Raw genomic sequence first — 24591 nt, 5'->3', positions numbered from 1 at the left:
AATTTTTTTCTTGGTTCAAAATCCAGGCAGATATGAAAGTGGGGAAAAAATGAAACTGTAAGTAAATTTTTGTTTAAAGTCACAGACCAGCTACATTTCTGGGATTTGAGCATCTGAAATCTAAAATACAATAATTACTTTTTGAAGTGTGCTATATCAAGTTCAGAGGACAATCACTTACCATTTGGACAGGTAAAACTCATAAAGTCGGACTGGGCATCTGAGGGGGTTATCAGTATTCTCTGCCATCTCCACACCCACTGGAACATCATCATCTTCATTTCGTTTCCTCTTGCCAACAGTTAGTTTATCTTGAGATAGAAAATTATAATCAAAGAATTAGAAAAGTCTTTCTTCAAGTCTTAAGACACCCACTATGTGGCTCCCTTTCCCTTCCTTTCACTTACTCACACGTTCAACAAACATCCATCGAGGATCTACGGAAGCACTAGACTAGTGCTGGGCTAATCAAGCAAAGTCCCTGTCCTGTAGCATTTATGTTTCTATCCTTACCCAAGTTGGGGCAGCATGACAAAAAGCATGATGCTCGAGAGTATGTCTCAATCCTGAGCCTGACTTTGTTAGGTGATTTCATTAGGCATAGGGTTCTTAATCCGTAGCAAAATAAAGAGAAAAAAGGGTTCTGCATGTTCTTCTCCTATAGTAGAGATCAAAACAGAAGTTGGCACCTCTTTCCCTGAAAATAGTTCTCCTGCGGGACACCAGTGTCCACTGGGCATTTAAATCTCTTTCATTTGTTACAATATTATGAGAAATGAAATCTTTTGTTAGAAAAAGAATTCTCAGTAAAGCTGACCATTTGATAAGGAAAGAACAATCAATTCCTTTTTCACCAACAGAGTTGTGCAGAGGCCAAGGGTTATCAGAAAGAAGCCAGGGTAAAGACATGGAAAGCAGGCTGTTTCCTTCCCACTTTCTCCTTTCAAACTTCAAGAGAATATTAGATGGATCTGGAAACCCTTAGGAAAAAGGTTTTCTTCTGCTTTTCTTATATCTACTTTTAACAAGCGATCCAAAAATTTCCCCAGCTTCCCGTATTAGTTCTGAATTAGGCATAAGTCATCCAGTTTTCTAAATAGAAAATGTGCTAGCTGCTCATTCATAAAAGAAGCTAAATTTATTACCAATCTGGTCAAGCACCTAATCAGAAAACAGGGAAATGTTGTCCCATTGTCTCTACCTCCCTGAATTAATATAAATTTTTAAGGTTATCTATTTTTATTTATTTGGCAGAACCAGGTCTTAGTTGCGACGTGTGGAATCTTTAGCTGTGGCACGTGAACTCTTTAGTCATGGCATGTGAGATCTAGTTCCCCAAGCAGGGATCACACCTGCAACCCCCACACTGGGAACATGGATTCTTAGGTACTGGACCACCAGGGAAGTCGCTGAATTAATATCAATTAAGAGCATAAAGTGGGCTATATATAAACAAAACATAAGAAAAAGGGTATGAATGCATGGTGGAAAACGCAAGATAATCTTAGTATTTTCCAAAGTAAATGAGCAACTGAGAAAGAATTAAACACAAAGATGAACATCACAATTACTCTTTACAGATTCTAGTTTCAGTAATTTAAAATTCTTACATTCAAAATATATAATTCACTCTTATCTCAAGGAAATAACAGCTTGGTTTTGGGAATTTCAGGACTTGCAATTCTGTTCATAATCAATAAATGTAATTTCCACTTCCATAATAACATTAATTTTTAAACATTAAAAACAAATTATTAACAGACTTTTTAGAATGCAAGATCATAAACCTTCTAATAAAACAGTCACTGCTGATATTTTTCTACTGTGTATGAAGGCAGCATACTCTAGGACAGGTTTAAGTTCCCTCAGAATTTTACAACGTTAACACATTATTGACTACAGACGTATCAACACATTTTTAGACAGTGATACAATTAACATCACCAGGTGAAGCTGTTAAGAGTTTAAAACTCATCAATATGTAACTTATGATTGTTATCATTCACATTTTGCTCCACTAGGTTTTTGTACCAGCCTTGTGTATATTAACATAAAATTTTCAAAACTGACTCAGAAAATTTTTGAGTAAAGAATAATTTTTTGGTGAATTTTATACAGGTACTTTCTCTGATTATCCAAGTGACATGTATACTAGTGTCCTGGAAGATGACAGTTCTTCAAAATATACCTCTGATTCAAACAATGCAAATATTAGGACAAAAATAAGACAGAAGGCTGTAGTAATTGCTTCTGATACATACAGGGAAGCTCATGGTGCTGGAGAAAGTACCTTTGCTTCTACAGAAGAGTGGACTAAAGACAACATTTCAAGAAAACGAGAAGACTTCACAGGTGTGTCACGTGTGACTGCTGAACGCAATACCCACGAAGTGTTGGTGAAACAACAGAGTTAGTTTCTGGCTGGTCAGAATAAAAGCCACCAGCCACAGGTGTTAGTCTCTACAGAAATCCTGTGGCCAATAATGAGTTAACTAAAACGGAGTACTCTGGTAAAAAAAAACCCAAACTTTTAGAAACACTGGATTTAAAAGTTATGCAGGTTCCTTTTAACTAGTAATTGACCCATCTGTTGCCTCTAAATCAATGATCCCCAATCTTGGCTGTATATTTCAATTCCTTACAAAGTTTTAAAATGAAGATTATCTGGGTTACATCCCTAACCAATTATATTAGAATTTCTAATTTAAATAAAAGAGGACAATAAAAGAGGACTTCTAAGTGATTAATACCCTGCACTGCAGGGGGCACAAGTTTGAACCCTGGTCAAGGAACTAGGATCCCACAAGCCATGCAGAGGGGCAACCACTGCCCCCCACCAATAAAAGCATACTGAAGCAACTGATTCTTCTAATTTTGAGTCAAGCCTTTAATATGACCCTAACAATAGAGTAAAGCATTTAAATATTAAACTAAAGCTGTACTCTTCCATGTCTAGAATTTGCAATTACTCAAGAGATGGTCAACACCAAAATCAGATTGATTATATTCTATGCAGCCAAAGATGGAAAAGCTCTATACAGTCAACAAAAACAAGACCAGGAGCTCTCTGTGGCTCAGATCATGAACTCCTTATTACCAAATTCAGACTTAAATTGAAGAAAGTAGGGAAAACCACTAGACCATTCAGGTATGACCTAAATCAAATCCCTTATGATTATACAGTGGAAGTGAGAAATAGATTTAAGGGCCTAGATCTGACAGACAGAGTACCTGATGAACTATGGAATGAGATTCGTGACATTGTACAGGAGACAGGGATCAAGACCATCCCCATGGAAAAGAAATGCAAAAAAGCAAAATGGCTGTCTGGGGAGGCCTTACAAATAGCTGTGAAAAGAAGAGAGGCAAAAAGCAAAGGAGAAAAGGAAAGATATAAGCATCTGAATGCAGAGTTCCAAAGAATAGCAAGAAGAGGTAAGAAAGCCTTCTTCAGTGATCAGTGCAAAGAAAGAGAGGAAAACAACAGAATGGGAAAGACTAGAGATCTCTTCTAGAAAATTGGAGATACCAAGGGAACATTTCATGCAAAGATGGGCTCAATAAAGGACAAAAATGGTCTGGACCTAACAGAAGCAGAAGATATTAAGAAGAGGTGACAAGAATACACGGAAGAACTGTACAAAAAGATCTTCACGACCCAGATGATCATGATGATGTGATCACTCATCTAGAGCCAGACATCTTGGAACGTGAAGTCAAGTGGGCCTTAGAAACCATCACTACAAACAAAGCTAGTGGAGGTGGTGGAATTCCAGTGGAGCTGTTTCAGATCCTGAAAGATGATGCTGTGAAAGTGCTGCACTCAATATGCCAGCAAATTTGGAAAACTCAGCAGTGGCCACAGGACTGGAAAAGGTCAGTTTTCACTCCAATCCCAAAGAAAGGCAATGCCAAAGAAGGCTCAAACTGCCGCACAATTGCACTCATCTCACATGCTAGTAAAGTAATGCTCAAAATTCTCCAAGCCAGGCTTCAGCAATACATGAACCGTGAACTCCCTGATGTTCAAGCTGGTTTTAGAAAAGGCAGAGGAACCAGAGATCAAATTGCGAACATCTGCTAGATCATGGAAAAAGCAAGAGAGTTCCAGAAAAACATCTATTTCTGCTTTATTGACTATGCCAAAGCCTTTGATTGTGTGGATCACAATCAACTGTGGAAAATTCTGAAAGAGATGGGAATACTAGACCACCTAACCTGCCTCTTGAGAAATTTGTATGCAGGTCAGGAAGCAACAGTTAGAACTGGATATGGAACAACAGACTGGTTCCAAATAGGAAAAGGAGTACATCAAGGCTGTATACTGCCTGCTTCTTTAACTTCTATGCAGAGTACATCATGAGAAACGCTGGACTGGAAGAAGCACAAGCTGGAAACAAGACTGCCGGGAGAAATATCAATAACCCTCAGATATGCAGATGACACCACCCTTATGGCACAAAGTGAAGAGCTAAAAAGCCTCTTGATGAAAGTGAAAGAGGAGAGCGAAAAAGTTGGCTTAAAGTTCAACATTCAGAAAACGAAGATCATGGCATCTGGTCCCATCAATTCATGGCAAATAGATGGGGAGACAGTGGAAACAGTGTCAGACTTTATTTTGGGGGGCTCCAAAATCACTGCAGATCATGACTACAGCCATGAAATTAAAAGACACTTACTCCTTGGAAGAAAAGTTATGACCAACCTAGATAGCATATTCAAAAGCAGAGACATTACTTTGCCGACTAAGGTCCGTCTCGTTAAGGTTATGGTTTTTCCAGTGGTCATGTATGGATGTGAGAGTTGGACTGTGAAGAAGGCTGAGTACCGAAGAATCGATGCTTTTGAACTGTGGTGTTGGAGAAGACACTTGAGAGTCCCTTGGACTGCGAGGAGATCCAACCAGTCCATTCTGAAGGAGATCAGCCCTGGGATTTCTTTGTAAGGAATGATGCTAAAGCTGAAACTCCAGTACTTTGGCCACCTCATGCAAAGAGTTGACTCATTGGAAAAGACTCTGATGCTGGGAGGGATTAGAGGCAGGAGGAGAAGGGGACAACCGAGGTGAGATGGCTGGATGGCATCACGGACTCGATGGACATGAGTCTGAGTGAACTCCGGGAGATGGTGATGGACAGGGAAGCCTGGCGTGCTGCGATTCATGGGGTCGCAAAGAGTCGGACACGACTGAGCGACTGAACTGAACTGAACTCTGAAAGTGTCTATCTGAATACTAATAAGATTTCAAAAAGAAATCTTATAAGGAGGGGACAAGATGCAAGAGTAGGAAGATCCTGGGCTCATCTCTTTCCATGAACACACCAAAACTACAACTATACACAGAGCAACTATCCTTGAGAAAGACCTGAAGACCAGCACAAAAGATTTCCCACAACTAAAGATAAAAAGAAAATCACCATTAAGATGGGTAAGAGAGGCAGAGACGGTATCTGGCCAGGACCCACAGGCAGAGAGGACATCACTGCTGCAGAGGTCCTCCTGAGGAGCAAAAGTGTCTAAACTCCACATCGAGCTCCTCAGCCCAGGGAGGACCAGCACCAGAAAGATAAACCGACAAACCCCTGTAACACCTGGATTTGAAAACCAGTGGGACTTACAACCAGAGGTCTGTAGGAAACTAAAATTTAAAGGGCACATGCAAAAACTCTCTTGCCCCAAGTCCCAGAGGTAGCAGTTTGAAGAGGACCTGGGCCATGTGTGAAGAATCACACTGACTGATCTTAGGGTGTGTGCAGCAGAGCCAGGGACTTTCATAATTTTCTCTGGTTCTGTAGCCACTGAGGAACACCAGGATCTTTGCTCACCTTCTACGCCTACTTGGTCCAGGGCTGGTGGGACCAGTTTGACTCTCCCCATCTCATCCCAGGCTCACCTGTAGACCCATCCAGGCTGGCGATGCTCCAAAGCTACCCTACTACACCTAGCAAGTGGCTCTGGCCAGCACTAGAGCCCCTCCAAAGCAGCTCCACCCTAGGAGGAGGCCCTACAAAGCATACTGCCCCCAACAGTCACAACTCACCATTATAGCCAGCTATCTCAGGGTCCAGTCCTGCATACTAGGAAACCTACAGCCATCATGGCCTAACCAGAGAGGGGTGCATGCAGCCCTTTTACATAAAGTCATCCATTTAAGGCTGGCAGATGTGGCTGAGCTATGTAGTACATAGAAACACAGAGAGCTAGGAAAACGGAAGAGACAAAGGAATTGTTTCAAACAAAATAGGCAAAAACTTTAAAAAAAGACCATTTGAAAGACTTCTGGGGACAACATCAAGCATAGTAACATATGCATTATAAGGATTCCCAAAGAAGGAAGAAAAGAAACAGAAAACCTATTTGAAGAAAAAACTGGCTGAAAACTTCACTAACTTGAAAAAGTAAAGTCATCCAATTCCAGGAAATGGAGAGTCCCAAACAAGATGAACGCAAAGAAACCTACACTGAGGCACATCATAACTAAAATGTCAAAAGTTAAAGATAGAGAATATTTAAAGCAGCAGGAGAAGAAAGGGGTGACAGAGGACGAGATGGCTGGATGGCATCACCGACTCAATGGACATGTGTTCAAGCAAGCTCTGGGAGATGGTGAAGGATAGGGAAGCCTGGTGTGCTGCAGTCCATGGAGTTACAAAGAGTCAGACATGACTGAACAAAAGAGAGAAATAACTAGTTACATACAGAGAATACTCTGTCAAGATTATCATTCACAACTAAAGGTGAAATAAAGTTTCCCAAACAAGAAGAAGTTAAAGGAGTTTATCATTACAAAACCGACCCTACAACAAATGTTCAAGGGACTTCTCTGAACATAAAAAGGCCATTACTTGAAATATGAAAATTATGGAAGAAAACAACTCAATATAAAGGCAAGCACATACGAAAGGTAGTGACTCAACCATCTATGTAGCTAGTATGAAGATGACAAAATTAGTAAGATCAAATAATCTATAATTATTAAAACACAACATTAAAAAAATAAAATTTGTCAGAAACATAAAAGATGGGGTGGGATGGTGAGAGTAAAAATGTAGTGCTTTTAGAATACACACAAACTTAAGCAACCATCAACTTAAAATAGACTGCTATATACATTAAGTTGTTATGTAAGAGCCTCATGATAACCAAAGCCGAACAACAGATACACACACGAAAAAGAAAAAAGAATACAAACAAAACTAAAAAGTAATCAAACTGCAAGGGAAGAGAGCAGGAAGAAAAGAAACGGACATGAATGATACAAACAATCATAAAACAATTTTTAAAATGGTAATAAATACATTTTTGTCGTTCAGTCATTAAGTAGTGTTGGACTCTGTGACCCCGTGTACTGCAGCATGCCAGGCTTCCCTGTCCTGTACATAGCAATAACTACTTTACATGTAAATCAACTAAACGCTGCCATCTGAAGACACAGGGTGCCTGAATGGATACCAAGGTAAGATCCATATATGTGCTGCATATCAGAGACTCACTCCAGACCTAAAGACACACACAGGCTGAAGGCAAGGGAAAAGAAAAAGATATTCCACGTAACTGGAAACAGAAAGCTGGGGTAGCAATACTCAGACTAAAAAGACTTTAAAACAAAGATGGAAGAAGGACACTGTGTAACGATAAAGGGACTATTCCAACAATAATACAAAACACTTGTATGTACGTATGTATGCATCCTACACAGAAGCACCTAAATACACTAGATAAGCCAATATTAACAAACACAAAGGGAGGCAGTGACAGCAATACCATAACAGTAGGGGGACTCTAACATCCCATTATATCAACAGACACATCAATAAGGAAACATTAGCCTTAAAGGACACATTAGACCAGATGAACTTAATAAACAGTATGTTACATCCCCAAACAAAATAATAATATTTTGAATATATTTGAATATTTTGAATAATATTTTGAACAAAAATATTCAAGTACACATGGAACATTCTCCAGGATACATCACGTCAGACCACAAAACAAATCTCAATAAGTTTGTTGTTATTCAGTTGCCAAGTCATGTCTGACTCTATGACCTTATGGACTGCAGCAAACCAAGATTCCCTGTCCTTCACTATCTCCTGGAGTTTGCTCAGACTCATGTCTACTGAGTCAGTGATGCCATCAAACCACCTCATCCTCTGTCACCCCAAAGTTGAAATCATACTAAGCATCTTTCCCAACCACAATGCTATCTCACTAGACAGCAATTATAAGGAAAACACTGGAAAAAACAAATATGTGGAGTCCAAACAACATGCTATTAAACAATCAATGGATCATTGAAGAAATCAACGAGGAAATTAAAAAAAAAAACACATACTTTGAGACAAAAATCTATCAGCTACAGCAAAAACAGTTCTAAGAGGGATGTTTATAGTGATATAGGTCTACCTTAGGAAACAAAGAAACTCAAATAATCTAACTTTATACCTAAAGGAAGTAGAACAGCCGAAAACTGAAGTTAGTAAAGGAAGTAATAATGAAGATCAAAAGTAAAAATACATAAAATAGAAACAAAAAAATAGAAGAGAACCTGTTCTTTGAAAAGATGAACAAAACTGACTAACGAGATTCATCAAAAACAAAAAGAGGGCTCAAATAAATAAAATGAAAATTGAAACAGAAGTTACAATTGACACCACAGAAATACAATGGATCACAAGAGATTACCGTGAACAGTTCTAGGCCAACAAATCTAGGGGAAAAAATGGATAAATTCTTAGAAACATACTATCTGACTAAATCAGATAAGAAATAGAAAACATGAACAGACCAATCACCAATAATAAAACTGAATCAGTAATCATAAAACTCAAAAAACAAAAGCTGGAGCCAGATGGCTTCACAGATGAGTTTTACCAAACATTTAGGTAAGAGTTAATACCTATCCTTCTCAAACTATTCCAAAACAGGAGAGGAAGGAATTCTTCCAAACTCATTCTACATGGCCAGCAGAACCTTGATACCAAAACCAGACAAAGACACCCCAATATCACTGATCCTCAAAAAGGTACTCGCAAACTGAATCCAACTGTACATTAAGAGGATCATATGCCATGAACAAATGGGATTTATCCCAGGGATACAAGAATGATTCAATATTCACAAATCAACAGAGTACACCACATTAAGAAAATGAAGGACAAAAAGCATAAGATAATCTCAGTAGATGCAGAAAAAGGTTTTGAAATAAAAAATCCATTTCTGATAAAAACTCAACAAAGCAGCTACAGAGGGAAGATACACACATAATAAATATCATATATGATACACTCACAACTAACATTATACCCAATGGTGAAAAGCTGAATAAATTTTCTCTAAGTTGGAGAAAAGACAAGATGCTGACTCCTGACAGTTTTATTCAACATAGTATTGGATGAAATTCAAGCCATGGCAATCCCACAAAGACTGAGGCAATCTACAAAGTCCTAGGCAATCCTATAAAGTCCTAAGCAATCAAACAAGAAAAGGAAATTTTAAAAATCAAGAACTTTGCTGGCGGTCCAGTGGCTAAGATTCCATGCTCCCAATGCAGGGGGCCCAGGTTCAATCCTTGGTCAGGGAATTAGATGCCACATTTGCAACAATTAAAGATCCCGCATGCCACAACGATGATCGAAGATGCCAGGTGCCACAACTAAGACCTGGAGGAGCCAAATAAATAAAATAAATAAATATTTTTAAAAATAATACTAAAAGACACGTCATAGGTTACAAGAAAATACTTTTAAAAATTCAAACTGGAAAAGAAGTAAAACCATCACTACCTGCAGATGACATGATACTATATATAGAATATTCTAAAGACACTAACAAAAATTGTAAGAATAAATCAATTCTGGTAAATACATTTTACAGGATACTGAACATGCAGAAATATTTCAGATTTCCATACACTCATAACAATCTATCAGAAACAGAAATTAAGAAAACAATCCCATTTACAACTGCATGAAAAATAATAAAATACTTAGGAAGAAATTTAACCAAAGAGGTGAAAGATCTATACTCTAAAAACTATAAAAAGATACAAATAAATTGGAAGATACACCATGCTCATAGACTGAAAGAATAGTGTTAAAATGTCTATTCCAAAATAACTGACAGATTCAATGCAATCCCTAACAAAATACTGGTTTTAGAAAAGGCAGAGGAACCAGAGATGAAATTGCCAACATGTGCTCCATCATCGAAAAAGGAAGAGTTCCAGAAAAACATCTATTTCTGCTTTACTGACTATGCCAAAGCCTCTGACTGTGTGGATCACCACAAACTGTGGAAAGTTCTGAAAGAGATGGGAATACCAGACCACCTGATCTGCCTCTTGAGAAACCTGTATGCAGGTCAGGAAGCAACAGTTAGAACTGGACATGGAACAACAGACTGGTTCCAAATAGGAAAAGGAGTACGTCAAGGGTGTATATTGTCACCCTGCTTATTTAACTTATATGCAGAGTAAGTACATCATGAGAAACCCTGGGCTAGAAGCAGCACAAGCTGGAATCAAATTTGCCGGGAAAAGTATCAATAACCTCAGATACCCAGATGACACCACCCTTATGACAGAAGGTGAAGAGGATCTAAAAAGCCTCTTGATGAAAGTGAAAGAGGAGAGTGAAAAGGTCGGCTTAACGTTCAACATTCAGAAAACGAAGATCATGGCACCTGGTCCCATCACTTCATGGCAAATAGTTGGGGAAACAGTGAAAACAGTGTCAGACTTTATTTTGGGGGGCTCCAAAATCACTGCAGATGGTGACTGCAGCCATGAAATTAAAAGACGCTTACTCCTTGGAAGGAAAGTTGTGACCAACCTAGATAGCATATTCAAAAGCAGGGACATTACTTTGCCAACAAAGGTCCGTCTAGTCAAGGCTATGGTTTTTCCATTGGTCATGTATGGATGTGAGAGTTGGACTGTAAAGAAAGCTGAGCGCCGAAGAACTGATGCTTTTGAACTGTGGTGTTGGAGAACTCTTGAGAGTCCCTTGGACTGCAAGGAGATCCAACCAGTCCATTCTAAAGGAGATCAGTCCTGGGTGTTCTTTGGAAGGACTGATGCTAAAGCTGAAACTCCAATACTTTGGCCACCTCATGCGAAGAGTTGACTCATTGGAAAGGACTCTGATGCTGGGAGGGATTGAGGGCAGGAGGAGAAGGGGACAACAGAGGATGAGATGGCTGAATGGCATCACCAACTCAATGGACATGAGTTTGAGTGAAGCCCAGGAGTTGGTGATGGACAAGGAGGCCTGGCGTGTTGTGACTCACGGGGTTGCAAAGAGTTGGACACGACTGAGCGACTGAACTGAACTGAAGAAAATACCATTTGCATTTTTCACAAAGATACCGCGAGTAATTCTAAAATTTATATCAACTCACAAAATACCACAAATGGCCAAAGGTATCTTGAGTAAGAAAAAAGCTGGAGGTTCACACTTCCTGACTTCAAACTACTGCTGATTCTTAAAAACACAAGTTTGAACTACATGGATCTACTCACACATCGATTTTTTTCAATAAATATATAGTACTATATAATACATGGCTTTTGAATCTGAAGACATGAAATGGTAAATGAGGAGGGCTGACTGTAAAGTTATATGCAGATTTTCAACTGGCTGGCTTAAGGTTCAACTGTATACCCAAAGCCACAGTGATCATAACAGTATGGTAATGGTGTGAAGACAGAGACACAAATCAGTGGGACAGAACAGACAGACCAGACACAAACCAATCCTTTTACGATCAATGTATGACAAAGAAAGCAAGAATACACCATGGGGAAGACAGACTCTAAAACAAATGGACTGGGAAACTGGACAGCTACATGGAAAAGAATGGAAGTGAACCACTTTTTCACACCACGTAGAAAATTAAACTCAAAATGGATTAAAGACTTACATGTAAGACCTGAAACCATAAGACTCCTAGAGGAAAACACAGGCAGAAAACTCTGACATTGGTGTTAATAATATTTTTTTGGATCTATCTCATCAGGTGAAGACAACAAAGCAAAAATAACCAACTGGGGCCAAATCAAACTTACAAGATTTTGCATAGCAAAGGAAACTCAACAAAATGAAAAGGCAACTTACTGAATGGGTAAAGGTATTTGCAAAGTATACAACTCAGAAAACTCAATAGAAAAATTACAATTAAAAAATAGGCAGAGGATCTAAATAGACATTTTTCCAAAAGGGACATACAAGCTGCCAACAGACACATGGAAAGATGCTCCACATCACTAGTCATCAGGAAAATGCAAGTCGAAACCCACAGCAAGGTATCATCTCAAATCTATCAGAATGACCATCACGACAGGGGCAAGGGAACCCCTGTGCACTGCTGGTGGGGCCACTGTGGAAAACAGTATGCAGCGTCCTCAAAAACTGACAACTGAACTACCATTTGATCCAGCAATTCTGCTTCTGGGTGTTTTTTACCCAAAGCAAACAAAAAACACTAATTCAAAAAGATATAAATGCACCCCTATATCCAATACAGGATTACTGACAATAGCCAAAATATAGAAGTGTCCATCAAGAGAAGGATTAATTCACTCAGCTATAAAAAAGAATATAATCTTGCCATTTGTGAAAACACAGAGTATGCTATGCTAAGTGAAAAAAGTCAGTGAGAAAAAGACAAATAGCGTATGATTTTATCTGTATGTATAATCTAAAAAAATAAACTAACAGACAAAACAGAAATAGACTCCAGCTACAGAGAACAAGTTCAGTTCAGTTGCTCAGTTGTGTCTGACTCTTTGCGACCCCATGAACTGCAGCACGCCAGGCCTTCCTGTCCATCACCAACTCCCGGAGTTCACTCAGACTCACGTCCATCGAGTCCGTGATGCCATCCAGCCATCTCATCCTCTGTCGTCCCCTTCTCCTCCTGCCCGTAATCCCTCCCAGCATCAGGGTCTTTGCTAATGAGTCAACTCTTCGCATGAGGTGGCCAAAGTACTGGAGTTTCAGCTTTAGCATCATTCCTTCCAAAGAATACCCAGGGCTGATCTCCTTTAGAATGAACTGGTTGGATCTCCTTGCAGTCCAAGGGACTCTCAAGAGTTTTCTCCAACACCACAGTTCAGAAGCATCAATTCTTCGGCACTCAAGCTTTCTTCACAGTCCAACTCTCACATCCATATATGACCACTGGAAAAACCATAGCCTTGACTAGATGGACCTTTGTTGGCAAAGTAATGTCTCTGCTTTTGAATATGCTATCTAGGTTGGTCATAACTTTTCTTCCAAGGAGTAAGCGTCTTTTAATTTCATGGCTGCAGTCATGATCTGCAGTGATTTTGGAGCCCATAAAGATAAAGTCTGACACTGTTTCCACTGTTTCCCCATCTATTTCCCATGAAGTGATGGGACCAGGTGCCATGATCTTCATTTTCTGAATGTTGAGGAAATTGGTGGATGCCAATGGCAAGAAGGGTGCAGGTAATTAGGTGAAAAGGATTAAGAGATACGAGATTTCAGTTATAAAATAAAGTCATGAGGAGGTAATATGCAGCATACAGAATATAGCCAATAATACTGTAAAAACTGTGTATGGTGACAGATGGTTACTAGAATTATAGTGATCATTTCATAATGTATTTAAATGTCAAGTCATTATGTTACGCACCTGAAACTAACATAACACTGTACATCAACTATATTTCAATTAGAAAAGAAAGGAATCTTAAAAACTCCACCACACCTGGTTCTGACTCTTGTTTTTGTGAAGGTGGGAAGAACCTCAGATAGGTCATCTTGGTACTGTACTTCAGAGTCCTCGTCCGTCTCATCACATGGGCAAAGGAAAGCTTCAAGTGCTCAGTAACATTCTTTAGTTGAAAGTATTTGGTATTGAAGAAAAGGAGGGTGTTCAAGAGGACAATTGGTGAGTAAGCGCCCAGCTGTTTGCACTCCCACAAATGCTCTTCTTCAATGCGAGAGAACATGTAACCTGAACAGAACAGGGAAAAAGAAACAGCACTAAGCTCCTGGTAAAAGGGACTACGTAATTTCTTTAATTCTCAGACAGGAGGATACTAAGGAAAACACTGATTGTTCCTCTCTTTGCCCCTCTTTCTCATACATAAAAATAGAAAAAGCACTGCAAAGAAAAGGCCAGATGATTCCAGTGAAACAGACACTGTGAGCACTCCCCTAAAACAGTTTTAATCTATTGTTATTTTAGACCAGGGCATGGTCAGTTTTTCCTGTTAAGAGCCAGATGATAAGTATATTAACCATTGTGGGCCATAAGGGCTCTAAACAACTTTGTTGTTGTGAAAGGTAAGGAAGTATACACAATACAGAAATAAATAGGTATGGCTATTTGTAAATTTTATTTATAGAAACAAATCTGAATCTCATGCAATTTTCCCATGTCACAAAATATAATTTAATTTCCCTCAACTATTTAGAAATGTAAAAAAATATTTTTAGCTCATAAACTATATAGAAACAGGCAAAAGGCTAGATCCAGCCATGAGGTGCAGTTAGCAGACTCTGGTTTGAGATCATTAACTGTTAATCATCAATACATCAATACTGTTAACTGCTTCAGTTTTATTTGGCTAAGAACATTAGAAGGAAGCTCCTATTTAAAACTTATATTAAGAGAAATTACTTCACAATAGTTTATCTGTATTTTTCCTGAAAAGCAGAGGTCAGAAGAATTAAAACTAGTCTATTTTTAAACACAGCTTTCTCATGATATCCTTAAACTCAGGTCTTTCCTAATGTTCTCTCCCCAATCTTCTTTGTTACCACCTCTCATTCTATTCTTGGGAGACTGCCCAGGAATACATTATTTGTTACTTCCAAATATAGCTTCTTAGCTCCTCCTTTGAAAGCTAAATGCATCATGCCACTGAATTTCTTTTAATGCTTCAAAGGTTCTTTGTAGCCCAAGAGAAGGGGACCACATTTCTGGGCATTACATTCAACCTCTCCATCCACAGGCAAGGAGCATGAGAGCAGGAGTGAATTAGGGGCTTGTCCAAAGACATAGGGTCATAGACAATTCAAGGATGAAGACTTAACTCTCTTAACAACCAGTTTAGGGTACTTCTTTCAAACTACTGAAAAAGATCCACTGCTAACAGAGTCTAAAAGTAGCATCTGTGGCAGCTACTGGTACAGGGTACAACTTTACCAATACGACCATATCAAAAATGGTTTCTAAAAAGTAAATGTAACCTTTAGTTGTTTTTTTATATCTAGTAGTCATTATCTATTCATGTACTATATGCAAGATATAGTTTTATTAAGTAACTGATAATAAACCAAAGATTTTCTCCTCAAAAGTCCAAATATAAGTCAAGACAAATATAAAATGAACAATTTACAAAAGACAACCATAAAAATTAAGCAATTTAAGAAGGCATATCATGAAAAGAATCAAAATATAATCATCCTACCATTAGGAAGTATTGTAGGTTCCCATATTTTCAAGAGTTTGGTAAGTTCAATCATAAATCTGGAATAGGGCTCAGTAAAAATGTTATCTATTCTACCATTTTCAAACAGGTACTACAAGAGAAAAAAATGGAAACATATATGTTGATACAAAGAAAACATAAAATTTTAAAAATATATGTTTAGGAATATAGTTTACCCTTAGTTTCTATCCTACCAATACTGTGAAATATTTTAAGGATACAGTCAAAACAGCAGAATTCAGGCTAAAGATCCTTTTCACATGAATTAACATTATCTTGACCACTGAGCTTGTAAGGTAAAGTTTTGTATTTCCTTTTAAAAACAATTATTTAAAATAATAATAATAAATCAGTACCTTTCAGTCACTTAATAAAACTGATATACTAAAAACTGGTCTTAATTCATATTTCTCAAATCATTTTTTAATTCTCAGCGTCTGAGATGTACTCTTAGAAGTTTGTTTGCTTTTTAATCTAGTTATAAGATCACTTCCTGAAAATAATACAGTTAGCTAGTGTCAGGTGACCCGAGGGTACTGAAATTGTAAAACTATTTATTTGGAGGCTTCTAACCACAGCTCTCAACTCTCTGCCCCACAAGCCAGCCTTCACAAAGTTCAAGACTAATTATAGGACATAAAAGTATGCTAATTATAACCATCAAGAATCATTTCAGAGAGGAAACAAGCAACAGCTTGAGTAAATTACTGTTAAATATTTTGAGGGTGCAGGTGAGGTCACATGAAGTCACTCAGAGAAATAAAATCAGTAGAATGTGAGAGGAACACAAAGTAGCATAATTATAAGCTAAAACTCTTGGTGTCTTAAAGATCTAGTATTTTAAACATTTATCTATGACTATGTTGGTTTCCTGCTTTCTTGATCTATATGACTTGCTGTAAATTTTCATTTCCACTGAAGCTTATTCTGGCTAATAAAGATTATATACCATTTAAATGTACACTTTTATAGGTCTCTTTAAAGGCAATTTATGATCATATTGCCAGATTACAGTTTTGCTGTTGAAAAGTATGCATTTCCTTTTTTATTTTAATAAAGTTATTTTTACAAGTTAAAAATATATCCTCATTATGAAAAGAGTTTAAAATATAGAAAAGGTGGAAGAAAAGTACATTCAGACTCATTACTCAAAAGCAACTACTATCAACAGTCAGGGGGTTATTTCAATCTTTAAAAAATTTTCCTTTATGAATACACAGAGTTGAGTTTTTATACAGTAACTCAAATATAAGTACATATAAAATACATGGTTAAAAAAAAAAAATCACAGGGCTTCCCTGGTGGTCCAGTGGCTAAGACTCCATGGTCCTAATGCGTGGGGCCTGGGTTCAATCTCTGGTCAGGGAATTATTTAGATCCTACATGCTGCAACTAGCAGCCAAATAAATATATCAATAAAATAAAGAGAAATATTTTAAAAAAATCACTTCTCCCTTAGATCCGGAACAAGATAAAAAGGCCACTTCTATTCAACACTGGATAGGAAATCCTAGCCAGAGTAACCAGGCAAGAAAAAGAAATAAAAAGCACTGAGATACAAAAAGAAGAAGGAAAACTATCTCTATTTGCAGTGACATGAACCTATATATAGAAAATTCTAGAGTCCCCAAAAATATGCTGCTGCTGCTGCTGCTAAGTCGCTTCAGTCGTGTCTGACTCTGTGCGACCCCACAGACGGCAGCCCACTAGGCTCCTCTGTCCCTGGGATTCTCCAGGCAAGAACACTGCAGTGGGTTACTATTTCCTTCTCCAATGCATGAAAGAGAAAAGTGAAAGTGAAGTCACTCAGTCGTGTCCAACTCTTAATGACCCCATGGACTGAAGCCTACCAGGCTCCTCCGTCCATGGATTTTCCAGGCAACAGTACTGGAGTGCGTTGCCATTGCCTTCTCCACCCCAAAAATATAATTAGAGCTAATAAATGAACTCAATAAAGCTGCAGAATACAAACAACATAAAATCAGTTGCAATCAATGATCCAAAGAGAATATTTAGAAAATTCCATTTACAACCTTATCAGAAATAAAATACTTGAGAAGAATAAATTTAACCAAGCAGATACACATTTACACACTTATAACTATATAAAACTTCTGAAATTAAAGAAGACCTAAGAAAAACATCTTGTATTTATGGATCTAGAGACAGTATTATTACACTACAGACAGTATTACTACCACACCAATACTTCCCAAAGTAAACTACAGATTCAATGCAATCCTATCAAAATTCCAAAGGTTCAGATTTTCTTTTTTGAAGAAATGGAAAAGTCAATCCTAAAACTGTTATGAAATTGTAAGGAATCTCAAATAGTCAAAAGAATCTTGAGAAATCACACTTCCCAATTTGCTACAAAGCTATAGCAATCAAAACAGTGTGTATTGCCACAAGAATACTCATATGACCAAGAAGTATTAAAGACTGAAAGTGCAAAATAAACACATACACATTTAGTCAAATGATTTCTGGAAAGGATGTCAAGACCAATGAATGAAGAAAGAGCGGACTCTTCAACAAATGATGCCAGGAGAACTGCATATCCACATATCCAGTTAGCCCTAATTCAATATATCCCTGCGTTAGTCCCTTAGTTGTGTCTGACTTTTTGTGACCCCATGGACTGTAGCCTGCCAGGCTCCTTTGTCATGGAATTTCCCAGGCAAGAATACTGGAATGGATTGCCATTTTCTTCTCCAGGGGATCTTCCTGACTCGGGGATTGAACCCAGGTCTCCTGCACTGCAGGCAGATTCTTTACCACCTGATATACCTCACCTGATAGAATAATCATTCAAAATGGATCGGTGATCTAAACACCGATCCACTGACTTATACATAAGCGCTAAGACCATAAAACTTTTAGAAGAAAACACAAGCAAATCTTCATGAACTTGAACTTGCCAATGGATTTCTTTAGATATATCACCAAAAGAACAAGCAACAACAACAAAAAACAGAACTTCATCAAAATTAAAAATGAAAGTATAAGAAAGTATATGAAACTGAAAAGAAAACCCAGAAAAAATATTTGACTCACAAATCTAATTCAAGTTTACTATCCAGACTATAAAAAGAGATTCTACAACTCAGTAACAAGCAAACTACTCAGTTTTAAAACAGGCAAAAGATTTGGACATTTCCCCTGAAGAGACTATACAAATGGCCTCATACATGAAAAAATGCTCAGTGTCATTAGTCATTAGGGAAAAGCAAAACAAAATCACGATAGGATACCACCTCACACCCATCAGATGGCTATTTCTTCTTAAGGATATTAACAAGGGTTGACAAGTATATGGAGATAATGTAACACTCAGAAATTGCTGCTGGCAATGTAAAATGGTGCAGTCATCTTGGAAAATGGTTTGGTGGTTCCTCAACAAGCTAAACAGTTACCATTTGACTCTAGAATTCCACTCCTAGGCATATAGTACCCCAAAGACATTAAAACAGGTGTTCAAACAAAAACTTATATTTGAATGTTCATAGCAGCACTCACTATTTAGAGCAGCCAAAAGGTGGACAGGACTCAAATGTCTATCAGCACTTTCCCAACCACAGAATAATTCAACCGTTTTAAACGGGAACAAAGTACTGATTCATATTACAAAATGGATGACCTCTGAAAATGTGTTAAGTGAAAGAAGCAAGGCATGAAAGTCCACAAACTGTAACTTTCCACTTATATGAAACATCTAGAATAGGCAAACCCACAGAGACAGAAAGCACATCTAAGGTTGCCAAGGGCTAGACGGAGGAGGTAAGAAGGGAAAGCATAATGGGTAAGAGGTTTCCCTTTAGAGAAATAAAATTTTAGAACAAGATAGTGATGATGGTTCCACAACATCGTGAATGTAATGAATTATATACTTTAAAATGGTAAATTTTATATTATACATATTGTACCATACTATCAATATTATATTCCATATAAAATTTTGTAAGTTACTTTTCAAAATGTATGTCTCCAAGAATTTTCCATGTCAAAACATATAGAAGTTATAGAACCAATTCATTCCTTTAAAACTACTGTTTGATATTTAATAGTATGGATGTACTATATTTGATTGAATCATTTCATGAACACTAAGGTGGTTTCTAGTTTTTTGCTGTTAAAAATGTTACAATGAAAACACCATTATGTGTTTTCCTAGGTAATTGTAGTAACTTCTTCGTGGGAAAGATACTGATCAATAGATTTGCTAGACTGAAGAATCTATATGCACTTCAAGTTTTAACAGCCACTGTCAACTTGCCCTCTGAAAAGGCCTCCAACAGTGCACATGTGTCTTCACTAATACTTAGCATTATCAAACTTCTCAATCTTTCAAGTTTTTTAATCCATCTGATAGGTGAAAAATTTCCCTGATTACAGCTGACCACTATTTTATATTAGAGAGGCAGCCCAACACAGTAATCATAACACGGACCCTAAAGCTGAGCTGCCTGCGTTCACTTTACAACTTGGCCCTGCCACTTACTACCTTTAAGACCTTAGGCAAGTTATTTAACTCACTGTGCCTCAGATTCTTCAGCAGAAAATGATATTAGTTCTTATACATCATAAGGGTGTACTAACAATTATGTAAGTTAATATATGAAATGGGCTTATATTAAAATATAACATACAAAGTAAATGATTATTAAATATTTCTGATACACTTTATCTATTAGAAATCTTTTGATTTTCTTCTGTTACTTGACTATTTCTTTTGCCAATTATCCCTCCTACAGAATGTTAACAGCGGTGGTCAAGGTATTGATATTAAAGCTGTTATTTAACTATACATTTTTATGTATTTTCAAAACTCTTTACAATTAGCATCAGTTCAGTTCAGTTCAGTTCAGTTGCTCAGTCATCTCTGACTCTGCGAACCCATGGACTGCAGCACACCAGGCTTCCCAGTTTATTACCAACTCCCGGAGCTTACTCAAACTCATGTCCATCAAGTTGGTGATGCCATCCAACCATCTCATCCCCTGTTGTCCCCTTCTCCAGCAACAGGGTCTTTTCCAATAAGTCAGTTCTTTGCATTAGGTGGCCAAAGTATTGGAGTTTCAGCTTCAGCAGCAGTCCTTCCAATGAATATTCAGGACTGATTTCCTTTAGGGTGGACTGGTGGGATCTCCTTGCAGTCCAAGGGACTTTCAACAGTCTTCTCCAAAACCACAGTTCAAAAGCATCAGTTCTTCAGAGCTCAGGTTTCTTTATAGTCCAACTCTTACCTCCATACACGACTACTGGAAAAACCATAGCTTTGACTAGATGGACCTTTGTTGGCAAAGTAATATGCTGCTTTTAATATGTTGTCTAGGTTTGTCATAGCTTTTCTTCCACGGAGCAAGTGTCTTCTAGATTCATGGTGGCAGGCTCCAAAGTCTATCACTCATTGTTTCCCCATCTATCTGCCATGAAGTGATGGGACCAGATGCCATGATCTTAGTTTTCTGAATGATGAGTTTTAAGCCAACTTTTAAGCATAACCGTATGTTTATAATGCCAACTTTTATAGTATAACCATATGTTTATAATGAGGAAAAAATTAAAAAGGGAACAAATTTGAGATGTAAACATAAGTAAACTTTTAAAATTCCCTAAAATGAATAAGTTATAGGTTAACAAAAGTTTATTTCTTGCCAAAATTGCTAACAAGTTTGTAATTACTTTCTGTAAGTCATCTGAGAATTCGCTAACCTATAGTATTGTTACAGAAAGTCATTTATTAATATAAACAAATAACAAGAGAAATATACTAGGAAAAAACTTTTAACAGGTTTATGATTCACCTCACCAATAGAATAGATACAGCAGAGTATCTACATGTAAAGTACTCAAATGTTTTTTATTGAAATTCCTAGCAATGAGCACGTTTTGATTATACTCATAATCATTAGATTATTAATAAATACCAAAAAACATCTTATTTCTTGATATATGTATTAATAAAATTAGGAAATGTTCTTTAGATTCTTCATATTATAAACTCCAAAGGAAGGAAGTGTGGTCAGAACGTTTGCAACTTTTACCTAAGCAAAACGCATGTTGACACACACAGAAGGTTCTCAAATTTTGCTGAAAGAATCCATAAAAATCCTCTTATATGCAACTTTTAAAAATATTTTTTACCATCTAGAAATCGGATCAAAACATAAGGGAAACTTATTAACAGGTGCCATTTTGATTCCATGAACAACCAACGCTGCTTGCATAACCAGCTACAATTCAGATATGTTATTCGTCAGCAACATACTTATTTCATACATAAAAATGAATTTCAGATATATTAACAATGTCGATCTAAAAAACTCCAAATACTTTAGAAATTGATGAGAATTTAAATATTTAAATACAAAGACCACTCTAAGCAACATGGAAAATATAGGAACTACAAAGGGAAATATATCCATACCGGACTATATAAAAATGAAAACTTTTTGAATAGTGTAACATACAGAAAGACCAAAAGACAAAAATACACTAGGAAAATTTAATCTCATATTAGAATCAATATCCCTAATATAAAAGAGACTCTACAGATCGGGAGGAAAAATCCAAATGACCAACATAAAAAGACATTTTACTTCACAAAAATTGGAAAAAACACATGCTGGATCCACAAGTTAACATTTTCAAAAATTCCATCAGAATAATAAACATTAGAAAGAGGACTAGTAAAGAGGATTCAAGAAACAGGCATCACACTGCTGGTAAAACCATAAGCTACCATAATTATCCTGGAAAGTAATCTGAAAATATCTTATAATTAGAAAAATATATGCTTTAACCTAGAAATAAAAGCACCAGATCATTAGGTATGCAAAAAAAAAATTTACTGAAGCACAGTTTGCAAGAGTAAGAGAAGAGGAGGGAGAAACTCCTGAATATATAAAAGAGGAAAGGCTGAATAAATGTTATGTTCATATTCTGCAATATTATGTGACTTTCTTTCTTAAAGCAAGGAATCTGATTTATATTCATGCAAGGGATACACAGACTGAGAATAGTAAGCTACAAAAACTGGGTATAGTATAGGCCCCATTTTGAAAAAAACGAAGCAAAATAAAAACTTAAACATCTACACACATGTATAAACATATATTGCACAGAAGATAATGAGATAAGTCAACAACACTACAATAAAAATTACCAAAAGAGAAGATATAGGTCACATATCACACTGCAAACACTGATTACCTCAGGGAGTGGAAATGGACAGATTAATTTTTCTTATTATGCCTTTGCTTACTGTTTTAACAGTTAACTGAGTCCATACTACTTGTATAATTAAAAAAGGAAACTTTAGCAACAAATAAATGACTAAATAATACCCCCTGAAATACAAAGGGAATAAAATTTGGCAAATAGAGAAAAAATAATCAATTACATTCAGAGTTCCATCATTCCAAAATAATAACCACTGTAAATACTTTTCATATATTTCATTTTACTATGTTATTTATGTGAATGGCTGATAAACCACTATGTTAAAATATAGTGATACACATACACTCTTACTTTGCTCATTAATGCTTTAGTATTAAGATTTTTATGTTATTAGAAGTCACTTTATAAGCCATTTTTATTGGAGGCATAATATATAACTTTATAAATATACTATACTTTACTTTGGTGGACACTGAAGTGATTTCCAGTTTTGGGCAATGATGTCTGAACTTGAGACTTTTGAGAGATTCCCAAAAAATGAATTATTGGTGAAATAATATGAACATTCAAAAGTATTCTTGAAACATACGCTCAAAACTGCTTTTTACAAACTATGTACTATTTATCATGAACTATGAAGGTGAACCTCCATCTCACAGAACTTGTATCAACGATGAGTATTTTAATTTTTCGACTTTTGCTAATGTGATAGATAAATATTGACATATCTATTCTAATGTGAATTTAAAGTTTAAATGAGACTACAAAATTCATATAAATACATACATATATACACAGAGTCACCTATCTCACTTCTTTTGTGAATTGCTATTGGGCCTATTTTTTTCCATTTAGCAATAAAATGAACCAACTTCAATTTCTGTTACTCTAACAGTCTTAATTAAACTTATAAAAGGTTTACGTGACTAAGACTTTTAAATCAGGGTCAGTGGTTCATTAAGAAGAGAGTACAGGAGCAATACCAAACACACAATATATACAATACTTTCTCAGCTTAATTTATAAGTTCTACCAGAATTATTAAAAATGCAATAGTTTACATAAGAACTGATTTCATACCTGCTGAATTCCAAGGCACAAGTATAAGATACTGTCTGGGTCATATTTTTCACCATTTGGTCTCCGCACTTCTTGAATAAACTGGCATAAGCCTAAACTCAACTCAGCAAAAGTGCAGGACAGAATATCTTCCTTCAGCTTGATAGAGCGGACTGTGGAAAGGTAGAAAACATCTGAAATACTAACTTATAAGAAAAATAATAACTTTACTCAATTCACTAAATAAACACTGACTACACTGCCCCAGGTATTGTGGTATACACTAGTGAATACATGGATTAAAGACAGATACTCATCTCAAGGCTTTTTTAGTTAAAGAAATAAAGATAATTTAGCACATATGATATAACATTTAAATAAAATGTCTTATTTAAGTAAAATTCTATGAAAACAAATAAAGGCCATCTAATAGTGAAGAGTCATGTTAGATTCCAGAGGATGTTAAAGGTGGAGAAGAATTAAACATGTAGATTAAGAATTTCAGCTTGAGGATATAAAAAGATTTCCCAAAGTATATTCCACAAAATACTAACCATGTGAAAGCTCAATAAAACTGAGTTTCTAAGATCTGATAAATTTGGAAAACAGCAGTATATTATATCTGCCTGTGAAGAATTCACAGTATGTTTTAATATATTAAAGGCTCAGAAGATATCTGTAAAAGGAATGCTATTTAACTTTAAGTCATATTTATTTGAATAAAGTACATTTCAGATTACATATTAACAACTTCATGCTTTTGAAAATGCTGGAAAATACAGTATGTGCTCAGCCACAAAACTGAAAGGGTTTGGAGACTCAGGAATATAGGAGAAAAGTAAAGAGGGCAGATCATGGTAAGCCTCATATATTTATAT

The 24591-nt window shown here is 36.6% G+C and overlaps 1 protein-coding gene across 22 annotated transcripts in view; it reads right to left on the bottom strand.

Moving 5' to 3' along the window:
- The window catches only part of ZMYM4 (zinc finger MYM-type containing 4), a 168079-nt gene that overhangs the window by 3318 nt on the left and 140170 nt on the right, over positions 1 to 24591 (bottom strand). For 20 of the 22 annotated variants that reach the window (XM_042245276.2, XM_042245266.2, XM_042245267.2 and 17 more), the window contains 4 exons: positions 23735 to 23886; positions 15449 to 15560; positions 13738 to 13986; positions 182 to 311 (listed from right to left, as the gene is read on the bottom strand). In XM_042245276.2, coding sequence (XP_042101210.1) covers positions 182 to 311; positions 13738 to 13986; positions 15449 to 15560; positions 23735 to 23886 — 643 coding nt within the window. Of the gene's footprint in view, positions 1 to 181; positions 312 to 577; positions 9666 to 13737; positions 13987 to 15448; positions 15561 to 23734; positions 23887 to 24591 lie in introns of those variants that run through there. The other 2 variants (XM_060418692.1, XM_060418701.1) reach the window with 1 other exon arrangement.

Source organism: Ovis aries, chromosome 1 (assembly GCF_016772045.2).
Source record: "Ovis aries strain OAR_USU_Benz2616 breed Rambouillet chromosome 1, ARS-UI_Ramb_v3.0, whole genome shotgun sequence".
Taxonomy (NCBI): domain Eukaryota; kingdom Metazoa; phylum Chordata; class Mammalia; order Artiodactyla; family Bovidae; genus Ovis; species Ovis aries.
The sequence above is the reverse complement of the archived record's forward strand: the minus strand, read 5'-3'. Positions and strand labels throughout refer to the sequence as shown.